General features: G+C 36.5%; 1 protein-coding gene across 8 annotated transcripts in view; it reads right to left on the minus strand.

Annotated features, from left to right (window-relative positions):
• SMG7 (SMG7 nonsense mediated mRNA decay factor) overlaps window positions 1–17,115 on the minus strand; it is an 82,305-nt gene that overhangs the window by 4,247 nt on the left and 60,943 nt on the right. For 3 of the 8 annotated variants that reach the window (XM_008968580.5, XM_055110677.2, XM_055110664.2), the window contains 12 exons: window positions 16,635–16,797; window positions 16,129–16,285; window positions 12,743–12,813; window positions 11,519–11,579; window positions 8,853–8,972; window positions 7,594–7,882; window positions 5,482–5,626; window positions 4,666–5,048; window positions 3,640–4,011; window positions 2,725–2,874; window positions 683–763; window positions 50–209 (listed from right to left, as the gene is read on the minus strand). In XM_008968580.5, the coding sequence (XP_008966828.1) occupies window positions 50–209; window positions 683–763; window positions 2,725–2,874; window positions 3,640–4,011; window positions 4,666–5,048; window positions 5,482–5,626; window positions 7,594–7,882; window positions 8,853–8,972; window positions 11,519–11,579; window positions 12,743–12,813; window positions 16,129–16,285; window positions 16,635–16,797 (2,152 nt within the window). Of the gene's footprint in view, window positions 1–49; window positions 210–682; window positions 764–2,724; window positions 2,875–3,639; window positions 4,012–4,665; window positions 5,049–5,481; window positions 5,627–7,455; window positions 7,883–8,852; window positions 8,973–11,518; window positions 11,580–12,742; window positions 12,814–16,128; window positions 16,286–16,634; window positions 16,798–17,115 lie in introns of all 8 variants that reach the window. The other 5 variants (XM_008968575.6, XM_055110667.2, XM_055110652.2 and 2 more) reach the window with 3 other exon arrangements.

Raw genomic sequence — 17,115 nt, forward strand, 5'->3', positions numbered from 1 at the left:
CTGAGTGTACAGGAAATGTAAGGTCTATAATTTAAAGAGTAGTTAATACCTGAACTGGCAGGAAGTGATGGAGACCACGGAGTCCCTTCAAAAAGGGAATACAGAGATGTTTCCTGGGGGGCCATTGAGGGACTGAGTTCTGCTTTGGAGCTGGATGTCAGGTTTTTCCCATATACCTCATTGAACATACTATTATTTGGGTATCTTTCCTGAAAGACATGACAGTGAAGTTATAAACTCACCCCAAGGAAAGAGATTTGAGAAAATCCAATGTCTTGTTCATGGATGCTTGGTACACCTTAAGCTTTTCTTAGGAAGAGAAATTTTGAAGGCCTTTATTTCTTTTTGTTTCAATTTTCCAGTCAAATTAATTTTCCTCTTTGCTTTCTCACCCTTAAATTTGCTCTGTGTAAACTATCCAGGTTGAAAATGTGAATAATTTATTTGGCTCAAAAAGAGAGCCCTAAGGGTTTCAATATTAATGAGAAGTTAAAGGGTTTTAATTCATGATGTACAAGTCACTAGTATGCCCCAATCAGAGACAAGGGGGATAAAATCAAATATCTGGAATACACTAATACACGGAAAATAAAGAAAAAACAGACATACTGAAACAGTATGAGAAAGACAATGATCAGTCTACACTAAAAGCACACAGCAGGATTCTTCATTGTTCACCTACCTGATTGAGAGAGAATCCGGTGAGGGACAGGAAAGAGGATGAATGTGACATGAGCTCTGAGGGCTTCTCCAATAAGGATTTCTTCACAGTCCCAGAAAAAAAGGTAATTAAGTTATACCTTCTATTTTCTTAATATTAATCTTACCATACTATGGAACCAAAGCAAAAGCATGCCTGTATTCGCCCACTGAGTACAATTTGAGGCTCAGAAGATGTGAATTCAAATCTGTTAACACCAAGACACCACCTAAGTGCCAGTTGCCACAGGTGCATAGAATCCTCCTTTTAGATCAAACCTAGTCAGAGATTATATTCTGGCAGGGACCAGAGACCCTGGTAAACAGCACTCTGAGTGTTTATGAGGCATGGACCTCAGGAATCCCCTTGTCAATAGTTGCACTTAAAATAATCTCAAAACAAAATGCTGAACTGTTCCAACACTGTTTCTCTCCACCCCACAATTTTTAAAACATTAACATTGGTGACTTTTAAAAAGCCTTTCAAATCCATTTGACAAATGGCTTTGTTAATATGCTTTTTAAGCAGCTCTATTTGCAGTATATAGTAAAACAGTTGCTAAAAGTCAAGCTCACATTTACTGGCCCTAGCAAAGTTATTAGGAGAAACAAAGCTGAATCTCTAATGCTGTCACTGAATAGCTGGCTAATAAAACATTACTAAATACCTACGACAAGAGAAGCACTTTGACATACGTTGTATCATTAATGTTAAATATTGGAAGGGTTATAGTCGAAGTTTTTTTTATTCATTGTTGTTTTTTAAACATGAACAAAAAAACCCTGAAAATACTCCCACTTGTTCTACCATCAGCTCCATTTCCAATGAAAGGGACACTAAGGGAACAGGAACAGGAACTAAGGGATTAGGAAACAAGTGGACAGAGAAGCACTACCCTCAGTCCTTAAAGCCACTCCAGCATAAAAGCCGCAAGAAAGGCAAACATAGAGAGGCAACAGTATAGCAGCTGCGCTTCCACAATCCCTGTGCGCTCAGTCATGGCACTACTACCATTTAAGTCTCCAGGGGGATCTTTTATTGCTATTATTTAATAACTTGGTATGGGGCCCCTACTGCTACTACCCAGGCAAATTCTTAAGGGAACTTCAAGTGCCAGGGATGGCAGCAATGTCATGAAAGCTGTTAAGGTTTTATTTCTCTTGACACTAAAATTAATGTACTTTAATTTTACGAATGTGTTCTTGCCCTGTGTTTATGAGAAAGAAACAGCAAGAAAGTAAAATTTACTATCTTTTTATGTTTTATTAAGGTGTAATAAAGAGAGGGGAAAAAGCCTCATAGCATACATCTTTCTTTCCATCTTTTATACTCCCCACCCACAGTAAAATATAATATGAACACTGACAAGCATATAGAATGATGTTCTTTGAAATGCAGGCTGAGTTCTCAGATTTTATTTTATGTGATTCTAGTTATTTTCATATTTACTCATTTATGACACTCTGACAATGTTTATAAATAGAATCCTCTTCATTTTTACTCATTCTGTTTATGAATCCAACTTTGAATTTAGATCAGGGCTCTTTCTGCATTTAGTTAACCAAACAAAAAAGAGCCATATACTGTTCAGTAATGTCAGTCAAAAAAAAAATCAAGAACATATTTCCTTTCATATTTTGGCTACATATGATAAATAAATCTCACTGTTCCTAAGCAAGATTAAATGATACTTAAAATTTCTGGGTCCAGATGGAAGTGTCACCTGCAAAGTGAGTTAATTTGTCACCATCACATCGTATGTGTGACCAGCTCTGCAGAATGCTTTCTGGATAACACATAAAACCAAGGTATGTCTCCATGATTTGGGAGAACTATAAAGGCAGAAATGTTTTGCTATATCCTACTACCAACTTAAGGTTGGTTTAGGCAATTAGAAAATATGTTTTACAGTTCTGAAAAGGACAGCCCCAGGAAGAGAAGAAATCACCTAATCTGTGTACTACAGTATCTCAGAGAAGCAGCTGGGGGTTAGACCAAGAAGCAGAATTATGTCAAATACATACAAAAAGGCTTCGTCCAGGAAGAGAGGCGAGAGGCCCCAGCAGAGCCGGGTAAAGATCAGGAGGGTTAGAAAAAATCAGCTCTTCCTCTTCCTCCAAGGCAGCCAGACTCTTTAACAGGTCCGGAGGAAGCAGAGGGGAGCTCTTGGGGTCCTAGTGACAGAAAGCATCACAGTGAGAAGCAATAAGGGATAACAAAAGCATAAAGGAATAGTAGCATAATTAGGCGGAAGAAGACAACTAAAGTCAAGGGGATAGTGAGATAGATGGTATTAGGCAAAGAGAAAAAAGGCTCTGAAATGCAAAGGCAAAGCGACACAAGGACAATAATGGAGAAAGTTCAAGACAATAGAAAAGCAAAAATACTGACAGAGCAGAACACAAAAGGTTAATGTGGCTAGTGAGTAAAACAATGCTATGGAGCAAAATGATTAGCATATCTTGTGCTAACAGAGAAACAGATCTTTTAAAAAGTTACTAACATTCACCTGTTTCTCATGAATAAAAAGGGCAAAGAAAGGGACCTCCACTGTCCAAGATAACTGGCTAACCTTGTTCCTCTCAGAGAGCAATTTATTTAAATATCAGTAAACCTATTTTTAAACTTAGATGATTCAGCCCAACTGAGAGGAGTGCTTTGTCTCAGAATTCTCTAACATGCTGTTTTAGAGATTTCTGTTCATGGTTTCTTTGCCAGACCATCAGAGTTCAAAATCAGTTACGGAATTCTTCAGCTTCCAAACTAAAACATACTGTGCAACTTTGAGGAGGAAACCAAGAGCTACACCAATACTCAGTGGCATTCTATAGTACTAACGAATAAGAGTGGCCTTTTTATAAGATCTATTTGAGATATTCAAAAGACAGTCAACCTCAGACCTATCTCCAAATTGCCCGGTGATAGGAAAGAACACACACCTCAAACGGCATCCTGGGTACAGGATCCTGCTCTGGACGGAAGACTCCTGGTGACCGTTTGCCCCTGCGGTCTATATTTGCTTGCTGTGCCATTACAGATCTGTTATCAGCCATGCTGTAGGAAGAATCCCAGTAGAATTCTGGGACCTTGACTTCTGAGGGATTATGGTTATATGGCTCCATGGGAAAAGGCTTCATTTTTTTTTCTAGAGGCTGCTGCTGCATTACAGGAGGTTGCAATGACGGCTCAAACAGTTTTATGGGGTCTTGGGTCTGAAGGTAGTAGGGCTGTTTCACAGGCATAATTTTCCCTAATGGGCCTTGAACCTGAGGGGGATTCCACAGCTGTTTGGAGGCATCTGCCTGTTGATACTAAAAAAGAGATGCCTGTCATAAAGGTGAGGATAAAATGCAATATTACTTATAATGAATGCTAAAGAATCACAGAATGAACTTGGGGTGTTTTCCAACCAACAAAACTCTAGGCAAGGCAGCAGTTTCCTTTACCTTTTGGGCTTTTCAATACTCAGAGCTTTTTGGAAACAGATTATGGGCACCACACTCATATTTTCTTTTAATTCAACTATTTAAGAGGTTTAATGAATGAATGAATATATTTGCATAAGAGTGTTTGTTTCCCCTTTCTGCTTCAAGTGCTGTGCTTCCAACGACAACATTTAAGATTGGTGTCACATCTTGTCTTAGCACCTCATCAAGACTGTGATTCTATTTCCCTAGTAGTTTATGTTCCTATAGGAGAATTATTTGCAGAAAATCCATTTTCAATAAAATGGACACTTAGTAGCAGCCAAGAATGGTACTTAAGATCTAGTATTTTATCCTTTACAAGAGTAAGGAAAACATTTGAACTTTCATAAACAGTAGAGACAATACTTTTGTTTTCCCATAATCACTATAAATCTAAGCAAGAAGTACGTCAAAGTTTAATGAGCATTTCTAACATTGAATCTTTCAGCATTTCCCCTTATTTCATTCAGCTGGATAGTACACACAACTGTAACTTACCTGCTGGAATCCAGAGTGGTGAGGCGGGCTTTTCCCCAAAGCCGGCACAGCTTTTGTAGGGGATTGTTGTTGCTGAGTTAGAGCTTGAACCTGCAGCTGGCTTGTAGACTGTGCTGTTGGCTGAGCTGGTAAAGATGTAAGGGGTTGCTGGGAAGGTGGCTGTGATTGTTGAGGTCCCTGGTTCATTGGCCCTGGTCCAGAGGGCCGTTGCTGGCTGTAAGGAATGTGGGACTGTTTCCCAGCTTGCACCTGGTTTCCTGCTGGAGAGTGAGCTGTAGGCTGAAGAAAGGTTCCTGGGACAGAAACACCAGCTGGGAAGGTGTAACCTGAGCCCATAGAAAATGCCACAGGCGGGGGGATAACATATGTTGGGGGCGGAAACCCTTCAAAACAGAAGAACACAGCTTTAGTTTTAAGGAAACAGCAAAAAATTGCAAAAAAAGTCATTTTTTTTTTTAACAGGTAGGTAGAGGGAGTCTTCTAACACATCACAAAAGAGATTAGTCATGTTGTCAATCTTTAACTTGATTTGAAGAACTAAAAATAGACTTGATATTTTTCCTCTATCCACTGAAGTAATGAGTGTTCTGTGAGTAGCTTCTGTATTTAGTGATAGGATTTCCTTCAAAATAACAAACATGCACTTGTATGTACACTACACAGAAACAGTTCAAAAATAATTTTATAAGTATTAGGGAAAATAGAACTTTTTATGGCTTAGTAACATTACTCCAACAGAAAACACATTTCTCAGTGACTGAATAGAAATTCTTGCACAGAAAAGATTAAGTAGAAGAAATTACAAAACATATTTACCTGGCCTGCTGGGAAGAGGAGGGAAGGCTCCAGGGTGATGAATGGGGATGAACTGGGAGTTACTTGCTTGAGTTGGGGTTTGAGTTACAGGTGTTTTTCTGGCTTCAGACACTGGAGTCTTTCTTAGTTCTGTCTGGGATTTTACCTGTAACCAATAGAAGCAAAACTATCTATAATAAATTGAAACTCAAATGTGTTAGAAAGAAGACCCTACTCCTAAGAAAGTATTTAAAACCTCATTAGATCAAAAAGTACATGCTGAAGATATTTAAATTCACCTAAGTTAAAAATGGAAAATCAAAGCAAATTATTTAATAGCCAATAAAAGATAATTTTACTATCTTAGTTTTACTAATTATGTTGCTTTCCCATGATCACAAAAATCCAAAAATGTAAAGGACCTTAGAGCCCATTTGTTTTACAAATGAGATGCCTGATGCTAACAAGTTGAAAAAAACTTGTCTATGACTTTAAGTTGCTTGTTCTGGGGCCCAGGGTTCTCTATACTCTAATTCATTAAACGACATACATGAATTATGAACTAATAATGACTATTAACCCATAGGTGAGTTATTTTGGCCCTCAGTTTAATTTCATCTGGGTAGCCATATGTGTACAGTCAGGCATCCACCTTCCACCCTGCAACTTTACCACCCTTCAGAATAAATAAGGATACTTTCAGCAGTAAGGAACAGGCCCTGAGATCCTATAGATGGAGCCAGAGAGAAGTAGATGTCATATGCACTGCTCAAAGTTGAGCAAAATGAGGGAACATGAGTAGCATTTATAGAAAACCCGGGACAAGGTACAGAGTGTGGTGATATCTTGACTCTTTCTTTCTTTAATCATTTATAGGTGATTTGAGATGGACGAGAAACCAAAAAAGGAGATTGTATTTTCAGTCTGGACCTTATTGCGAGCAGTTACAGAGAATGGAGGAAAGGTAAACAGAAAATGCTGGACTCATTACCTCTAAAACTCGGATCCTTTGGCTTTCTGGTTCATTTTTTTTTCTTGCCTTTCCCTAGCATCTCTCTCTCTCCCCCATGTCTTAATTTCTACCTTGTCTTTCTGTTTCTCTCCTTGCTATAATGTTAAAATGGAACTATTATTTTCTTATTTCTCTTTCTCAAAAAAATTAGAGAAATACTTCAAAGGTACTATTTATTTGTAAGCAGCCTTCAACAATGTAAAGTTTCTCATGCAAACACATACATTTGCTAAAATTTGTTAACAACTCACATGGCCGCTTAAGTATTTATTCAAACATTAATAGTATTAATAAAACCATCACAGAATAAAGGCCCTTTTCTGTTTATATGAAACCATCTTTTCTATTTGGGAAAATATTTTAATAAAAAGAAAGTCACAAATAACTGAGCAGTGCTTATCTTTTCCCAGCAAGAAACCTGGGTTCTTCCTTTATAAATTCCCAGGATCCAGGATAAGATTAAAGTGATATTAATACCAATAGCTGGGACAAGTATAATTGTCAAGAAAAAAGTCTCATATTTTTCCAAGAAAAAAAAAATACACACACACACACACACATATATATTATAGTGAATCTAAAAAAAAAAAAACCGCATAAGCCTTAATATACTCTTGGTTCTACTGGATCTACAGAAGACCCCAAATCTCCACTACAGCATTGACAAATGGTAGTTATATCTTCTAAATAAAATATAATCCTGTGTGAAACTGACAACTCTGCAACTAATCCTTTCAAACTGCTTAAATTGGTGAGGATTGACGAAAGTGTCAAATCAGGCTGAGATTTTTTTTTCACTCACAATTCCCAAGAATTGAAAAAGTAACCACCTATCACAGCTCTTTATATAACCTTACTATGCAATTAAATAATGCATTTAAACTTCCAGGATGGCCAATTCTCATGGCTTTAGAACAAAATGAAAAATCTTGCCTTTTGTGTGAGCCTTCCTCTACCTGCTTTATAGTTCAAATACAGCTTACCTGCACTGCCACATTCTGCTTTCCTGTTTCCTGTAACTTTTCTAAGGTGCATTTCTTGGTTTCAGTTTTCCTCTTGTTGTTGTCCTTCTTTCCATCATTCTTAGTTACAGTTATTCCTTTGCTATAGTCCCTTCTCACCTCTTTGGGAGGAAAACTTCTTCCTTGGTCTCTGTTCACTTCTCGTGGCTTAATGTTTTCTTTGAAGGTAACCACTGGCTTCTCTCCTGTGTCACAGTTGTTGCTTAAATTTCGGCTTGTAGATAGCACTGATTTTAGCCCTGGGCTCCCATCTGCAGCCAGCGACTCTATCACAGATGTTTCTTGCAGAATGAGGTTCTCTTTGGCTTCACTGGGGTCTTCCAGTATTAATTCTGGGATTTCTGTGATAAACAACAATTTCCCTACCTCATTTTCACACTGAATCAGCCTAAAAAAGCAAAAATAAATCCATATATAAAAAACATTAACTTAAAAAATAACAACTGAATTGTGTGTGGATCCAAGTCAATATATTCCTAGCACTAATAACCATGAAAACAGCAGGATATAACAATGTGGATTCAGGTAACACAAAAAGTAGTTATGTAGAAACTGAGGTTCTCATTATCACACTTAACATCGTCACAACCTATCCCTCTGGCTCTTTCAACGTTTGCTAGAATTTACATTTTCTGAGCATGCTTCAAGTGCAAGACACTAGTCTAGGGCCCTTGATATGTCCTATAAGGTAGCTATATATAATTCCTATTCTATAGATGTGAAAATTGAAGCTTGGAGGTGGTAAGTTCATTCAAACATGCAAACATTTAACTACCTACTGTATGACAGAAACCTGAATACAAAAATGAGTAAGTAGTTAGTGACTTTGGAAAGGTTATAATCTACTGGGGAGATCCCAAGGACACCCACTTGAGAAGCTGCGGAACTCGAAACGGAACTCAAACCCATGGAATTACAAAACCTGCGTTCTTTTCCCCACACTAACGACCACATCTGCTTTGTACTTAACTGGCTACTAGCACGAGCTTGGTCTGTCCTGCCTGAAACTGACTACCATGCCCAGGCCAATACAAATTACCATGACTGTGAAAGTACAATTCAGTTAGATTTACAGAGATATTTATAAATTAGAGCAGAAACTCACGATAAACAAGAAAGACCTCTGTAATACACAATAGGGAGAACAGAGATTCTAAATAAAGAGTATACTTACTCACTAGGGTTATAATTAGATGTTGTGCTACCAACATGTTGATTTAAGAGTTCATGATCGACAATATTTATACCAAAGCCTAAAATATGTAACATATGAGATGTGTATGTGTGTGTGTGTGTGCGCGCGCGCGCTTATCTAAAAAGGTGGTTAAAAAGGGGTAGACCAGAAGTTCCAGACTTACCTTGGCTGATTATCAGCAATCCATTTGCCTATAGAGATCAAGCGTTGCTGTCGTATTCGTCGTTGCTGGCCTTCTTTGTCCCCTGTAATACCCTGGTGACCTTTGGAAAAATCCAAGTTCCTAAAATTGACACAAGCAAGTTATGAGAATATTAAATTGCTAAAGATATTTTCCAGGCAACCAAGTTCACCTGATTAACTGTAATGGCTTCAGATTACTTTCCACATAGGTTAGCTACTTGATGTAATCAACTGCATTTATTAGAATTTATACTCCCAGAGATTTTTACAAACTATGAAACAAAGCAGAAAAGAAAATATACAAATTCATTACATTAATGTCATATTTTTACTCACATTTCACTTTCTAGTCAGGGAGCTCAAATAAACCACAACTTTTTATTAGGAAAGATTCTTTTATCATTTTAAGAATAAAGTTTTATAAACATTTATCTTGCATGCCAAGTAATTTGCTTGAAATGACCATGGCAATGCTAAGAGTCTCTGAGGTGCCTATTTTAATAAATAATATTAATCTATCCACTTTGTGGTGGACCATTCTAAATCAGAAAAATGTATAAATATCATAAAGCATATAGAATAACTCATTGATATCAGAAGGGTAAACCAACCTGAAAAAATAAAGATTTTTCAGATTTCTCCTTATTAAACTTTTTTTTTTTTTTTTAAAGAAGATTTAAGAATTGCCAGGCAGAAGGCTAGATGCTGAGGACACAAAGATAAATAAGACTCCCTACCTTTGGGAATAAATAATTATGATTCAATCTGATAAGCATAATAAGAACTATGTAAAGAATTAAGTGAATATAGTAAAAGGAGGATGAGTTCCTTCTGAGAAGCTCTGAAAGGTTTCATAGAGTGATACCTGAGCTGGACCTTGACAGGTATGGCTAAGTGCTTACCAGGCTGGTGATGGAAGGGCAGTAGAGGAGAAGGAAATGTTCTAGGCACAACATGAACAAAGGTGTGGAGGAATAAAAATAGGGAGCTATTCAAGTATAGCACATAGTGTATAGAGTTTATAAATATTGGGGGAAATGGCAGAAAATAAGGCTGAACAACTAGGAGCTGGATAGTGCTGGAACTTGAGCATCAAGCTAAAAGAGACAGTGGAGCAACCGGGAATGGGTAAATAAAAATATTAGTCATGCAACATCACTATTTCCATACTTAAAAACTATAGGCAGTGTAGAAACAGACTATAGAAGGAGAGGAACTATACGTAGGAAGGTTTTTATACTTCAGGTAAACTGGTGAGAAAAGCCTGAAATATGTATGGGGAAATAAACGGAAGGACTTGAACCTAAGAAGCATTTCAGACACATAACTACAAAGGCTTGGTGAGAAAGACAAATAGAAACAAGGGTTTTTCAGATTTCTAGCTTGGTCATATAGATGGGTAATGCCACAGGCACAGACAGAAAATATAGAAAGAAGATTGCTTTTTGGCTGACCAAATCGGAAAATATAAGCTCAATTTTTGGTCATGTTAAAGTTTAAAATGCGTAAGGGAGGTTAGATTGTTAGAATATGCATCCAAACTTCAAGAGAAGTCAAAGCTGAAAATTTGGGACATACCATTCAAGAGACATAGGGATGGATTTGATTAACAGGGTGAATGTACAAAGTGGGAAGGAAAGGGCAAGAAAAGAATCCTGGAAAACAACAACATTCAGAGGCATGTAGTTTAAAAGAAATAGTGAAAAAGACTGAGTGCTAAGGGTGGGAAAAATTGCATCACAGAGCTAAGGAAAAAGGTTTCATGAAGGAAGGAAATCGACGGACTCAATGCTACAGAAAATTCAATAGGATAAAGACTATAGTCACTGGATTTTGGTATCTAGAAGGCACTGATAGTTTAAACCACAGTAGGCTGAAAATGATCAGGAGTTGAAGTGGAGTCAGTCAGGTTGGCCCACGCTACTCTTTTTTTTTTGAGACGGAGTCTCGCTCTGTCACCCAGGCTGGAGTGCGGTGGCGTGATCTCTCAGCTCACTGCAGCCTCTGCCTCCTGGGTTCAAGCGATTCTCCTGCCTCAGCTTCCTGGGTAGCTGGGACTATAGGCGCCCGCCACCATGCCCAGCTAATTTTTTTTTTGTATTTTTAGTAGAGACGGGGTTTCACCAGGTTAGCCAGGATGGTCTCGATCTCCTGACCTCATGATTCACCTGCCTCCGCCTCCCAAAGTGCATACTACTCTTTTTAAGAAGTTTGATGATGAAAAGATAAGGCAACGTAGGAAAATAGAGGGATGTAAATTCATTTTACCTTTTTAAAAGAATGGGGCACACTTAAATGTTACTAGGCTAAAGATAATCAGTTGTTTAAAAAAGAAAGGAAAGAAAGACAAGACACTGGAAATACAATGCAGAGAGGATAACAGATGGAGCAAGGTTCTTAGGGAGGTGAGAAGGGATGGGATCAAGGGCACAGATGGAAAGGTTACATTTTAATTTTTATTACACAGGAATTGAAGGCGTGACATACACAAATCCAATTCACAACAACTTTCAGTATTAGTTGACGTTACAAAAATAACACACAGCTGGGACAGATCAAAGGTTCCTCTACATCCAAGCCCAATTCTCTGCTAATTTTAATACTGCAATCACTGGCAATGATAAAGGTACTTCAGCTATCACCTACCTGAAAGAAGGTCTCAATGCCAAAAATCCTTGTAATTCAAACTCCTCTGGAAGTGGTGTCGCTAGAGGGTCAAAATCAAAATTTGCAAACATTTTAATTAAAATGTTGTTTGGTGGAATACTGTTCACTAAATTTTTTAAAAAATTAACATACAGAAAGAAATTATAATGCTTATTGTTCTCTGCTCTTCTTTATCATGATCCTGATGAAAATAACTCACCTGTCAAAACTCTGCATGTTATCTTTGGGACATAGACATTCCCCTAACACTCACCTAATACTCAATGCTGAGGAGAATGGCTTTTAAAAAAATCAGCAGTCTTAAAAATTCATAGTCTTGGATCCAGTAAGCCCAATGTTTAGATTACCTGTCTCTTTTTACTGAAAGTATTGAATAACATTGACATCATCTGAGAGCTTGTAAGAAATGCAGAATCTTGGGTACTAATTCAAACCTACTGAATCATAAACTGTATTTTAAAAAGATTCAGGTGATTTATGTGCAAATTAATGCCTGAGGAGCATGGATTTAAGAGAAAAAAAAAGTCAGAAAGAAGCCAAGCCAGAGGTTGTTCAGTGCAGCATTATTTATTTATAATGGGGAAAATTTTAAAGCAACAGAAAGTGCGTAAATAGATTATAGCACTTCCATATGATGGAATATTATGAAGCCAGTAAAAGTCATGTTTTCAAAATGCTTAATGACAAAAGAAAATGCTAACGATATAATACTAAATTTCAAAATCAGGCACAAAACTTTATTTGATATGAATCATTTCCTCTGTGTGTGTGTACACATAAGAAAAAGGCCCGAAGAAGATATACTATCGTGACTAGTAAAAGGTATCTCTGTATGGGAGATTTGTGTTCTTTTTCTTTGTACCAAATTTTCTACAATGAGTAAGTATTACTTTGACAGAGCAATGTTCACGTTAATTGCTTTTTTTAAAATAGTAAGAATGAGGAGGAAGGAAAGAAAGAATCTGAAGGTATTACACTCTCTGAACTCCTATTTGAATGATGCTAAATGAGAATAAGCTGCCAGAAGAACTGGGAGAACATTATCTACTTCCACCCACCCACTTATGTAGAGTTCACAGTCACTTCTGAGATACTGAATTTAAAATCAATCATTCATCACCAAAAACCTCTTTTTCTCTGGCATTAAGCCACCATTAATGATGGAGAACCACATCAACAACACAAGGTTAGGGTAGCCCTTACCACTAATACTTGAGAGGTCCTCTTCATGGGGATGGAAACTATTCAGAAGAGAAATCAACCAGGGCCAAATGCTGTAAATTAAAGAAATAGTTCAGACTTTATTTTTATATAAGAGAAACCAGAACACTAATAAGCCATGAAAATGGTATCTATAGGTCCTGGACTTTATGTATTTTTCCCTTATTTCAGCATTTCAAAGGCTGTATAATTTTTAAAAATGTACTTTCAAAGATACACTAGATAATGATAAAGATACAACAAAAGGGACAAATTTCCATGACGGAGACCTACTACCACTGTAGATCATTTCCCATGCTCCTAATTCAACAAATGGTGAAAATAATTTGTCAGTTTTAAACATGGAAAACTGAAATAGGCTGAGAAAATTCTGAGCAAAGAAATAACATACTATGTTTTTATAGAGCTTTCACATACATTATGAGTTGTGGAAGCCGCTGTTAGTTCTTTAATCTGTGACAGGGTATGGTTATACCACACAAATCACATTCCCTGTTCAAAGTGATAATGCCTCTTTTTTTATGGTACAAAAAGTCCACATTTTTACAACAGCCTTAACTCTAAACTCTGTTTCTTAATACACAATTTTTGTGAAAGCTTACACATGAAATATTAGAACATATTCTTTCCACTATTCAGAAGTAAGTACTATATATGTATTTGTTAACTGTGTCCTTGGTTCCTGAGTGAGGCATGTTAAAGTTTCCATTATGGATATAGATTTATAAATATCACTTTACATATAAACATTTGTATCAAAATCTCTGTTATCTTTCAAACATAAGAGCAATTTATAAATCTGATGTATTATATATGACAGGGCAAGATTTTTGAAGTGAGACAAATCCAAGTAGTTTGAGTGTTCATTTGCTGGGGTGAGGAATAGATGTGATGGGTGGAAGTAGCCATGTTGCTTAAAATTATTTGGTTAAAGTAATTAGCTTAAAATAATTTGGTTTTGGCCTGGAAACAATTACTTTGATTTTCCTACAGTAGACTCATCTGTCTAATCACATTCTCCTTAATATGAAGCTTACCTCTGAATATGTATCAACCAATTTTTATTTAAAAAGAAAGAAAGAAAAAGAAAAGCATGAGGTGAAGTGCCCAGGATAGAGAAACTGGACATAAATAATCACACTACGGAAAATTGTAAGTTAACTATTTGGGACAGTTGTACACTCTGAAATATGGGAATATGCTACTTTAAAAATATCAACAAATATATACACATATTAAAAATATATAAACAAATATTGAAGAATAAACGTCTGCTACAAACCTTTGGAGATGTAACAGATTACAAGAGATAGTTGGAAAAAAAGGTCAGTAAACTAAAAGAGAATACTATACTGTACAATGTCTTCATGCAACACACATAAGCTCTCGAGAAAACACTGTAGAAAAAGCGCATGAGTGGATGACCTAATGATATACTGCTTTACCCTATAACTATTTTCTACAAAGGAAAATCACTATTCCATGTATTCATTAGCTTAAGAGAGTATGTTCTCAAAAAAGTACAAGGGAAAGTAAATTCTAGAAATTGAGAAGGCCCAGATATAAGAAACTGAAGATTATTTGAATATACATAAAATTCTGAGTTCACAAAAGAAAGTCATTGTTTTTCCATTACTTAAAAGATATAAATGAACATTATAACTTTAGTGTATTAGACACACAAGGAAAAATCTTCAGTTTTAAAGTGATATCCCATGCTAGTCTTTAAAATGAGTACTAACATAATTTAACACAGAATCAAACACCTACAAGGGCATAATTCTAAAGATTTTGGTAAATCTGATAGGAGGAAGTGGAAAGAGTAAATGACAGAAAAAAATGGAGGGATAAAATGTTTGCCAATAAAGCTATTCCTTCTGGTTCAACATCTTTTGCCATGAGAAGAAATGGGAACACACAGAATGGGCCAAAAGGATCACTGTACAAGAACAACAATAAGAAAAAACAAAACACAATGAAAATAACAATTCCTACCCATAAATATAAAAACTCTATAAGCAAATGGTAAAACATGCAGTTCTTCTTTTGTAACATTACTGATATAATATATTGAATTAAACATAAATTTGAGTTCTAGAGTACACAAGAGTAGAAAAACTGTATAGCCTGAGTTAAGAAATAAAAATTTTATGCAAGGAAGCAATGTCTGAAAATCCGTATTACTAAAACCAATGCTAACATTAAAAGGAGATGTATATAGTATGCTGTGCTATGTTACTAAACTCTATTCATGATAATGTCAATATATCATGGAAAGAGCTTATAGCTACATGAGAGAAAAGACAATTATGAAGCAGACAGACCATAAGGTCTTTCTTTTTTTTTTTTTAGACAGGCTGGAGTACAATGGCGCGATCTCAGCTCACCGCAACCTCTGCTTCCTGGGTTCAAGCGATTTTCCTGTCTCAGCCTCCCGAAGTGGTGGGATTACAGGCATATGCCACAATGCCTGGCTAATATCTTTTGTATTTTTAGTAAAAGAGATGGGGTTTCACCATGTTGGCCAGGCTGGTCTCAAACTCCTGACCTCAAGTGATCCGCCTGCCTCAGCCTCCCCAAGTGCTGGGATTACAGGCATGAGCCACAGTGCTTGGCCCACAGGGTCTTAAATGTGGCTTAAAAAAGGCATTTTCTAAGTTGTGACCTTGGTCAATATATGTGCTGGGCCACAAAGCAAAACTTTCAAAGAGATTCTCCTTAAATATACCATCAAAATATGCAGGGGAGGAACTTCCTATTTGGTGCCAAGCCACCTTGGAAGTATTTATTTCTATAATCAAAGGTACACTGAAAGTTTTCATTTGTCATTGTAAAATCAATGGTTCCTAAGAGCTGTCAGAATTACTGTGAGTAGAGATGACAGAGAAAATGGTGAGAATCAAAATAACTTTCAATCTTTATGCTTCAAATAAACAAATATTATTCAAATTGAGTGTTACTGTAAGGCAACATCAAACAGTTCATGTACAGAAAAAAATGGAAGAAATAAAAATCTCTTCCCTTCAACTCAAACAAAAAATTAAGGAATACTGTAATAGATAAGAAACAAACTGGTTTTACTTCAAGTTCACTTTGAAATGTGAAAAATGCCTTTTCCCCAGGACAGCAACTGGGAACAAGGGAGTGTACAAGGAGTCACAAATCCTTAAGACTAAGCCTCACATGAAGAATTCAAATAAACAAATGAAAAGCGTACAAAGAGGTCTTCAGTTCAATTTCCCGAGAGTCGGCAGAAAATACAGTATTCTATTGTTCAAATGTTGTATTTTAGAAGGCAGTTTTTACATATTTATGGATATCAAACAAACAAAGCACACAAGTTAACATGAAATTCTAAAAATACTTACTACTGTCTTTCATCCACCACTGCCTCCTGAAAGACCCTGGGTCTGAGTCTTAGCCAGTCCATGGAGACCTTGACTGCTGGAAGAGGATAGGCATTGTAGGACTCCTCCTGAGACTCATTCTGTAGAGGACACTTGCACAGGATGCCAAGAAAAGACACTTGAAAAAAAAATGTATTCAAAAAGCATAAGAAATATGAAACTGTGCCAGTTCAAATTAAAATATTATGTGCCTTCTACTATATTCTGTTTAACACTTGAGTATCTTACAGCTTCTTTCTAAAAAGACACTTTCTTTCCCATATTAAAAATGTTATAGTTACAACTTGATGAGGGGGTATCAGCAGATAAAAGGATAGAACTTGGGGTTGAAAGTTATTATGAAGTCCTGATTCAGTGTAAGAAATACACTATGCTTTTTTATGTCACTGTGCTTTGCTACATCGATGAAATGCCTAAGATGATGTTTTTCAAAAAAGATGGCACATGTTAAGTAATTCAATACTCACTAAAGAGGGCCAGCAACTGTGTCCAACATAGCTGCTCATCTTGGCTATAACTGTGCTGCTCGGTTTCATTGCTAAAGTCACGAAGGTGATGAAGTTGAAACAGGTTAATGACAGTGACATGAACTAACTGCTGAGAGTTGAAAGCTTTTTGGAATAGCAGCCTCTGTAAAAGAAGACAGACATACTGCATATATTATCAAGAACAGGAACCATCTTTGACACAAGAATTAAACTGGTAGTCTGCATTTAGAACCACCATGTGTAATAGAATTACAGATGAGTAAATGGTTCTGCCCTCAATCCCAGTATTTTGACTGGGTCTAATTATTTCCCAAACTGACTTTTTGTCTTGAAAGGAATTAATCTAGACACCACAGAGTTGTTTGAATTGTTTATCAACAAACTTTTTTCTCCTAGGAAACTATATATTTTTAAATATGACCTGACAAAAGTCTTTGAGTGTTCATCCATAAATTTATAC

Source organism: Pan paniscus, chromosome 1 (assembly GCF_029289425.2).
Source record: "Pan paniscus chromosome 1, NHGRI_mPanPan1-v2.0_pri, whole genome shotgun sequence".
NCBI lineage: Eukaryota > Metazoa > Chordata > Mammalia > Primates > Hominidae > Pan > Pan paniscus.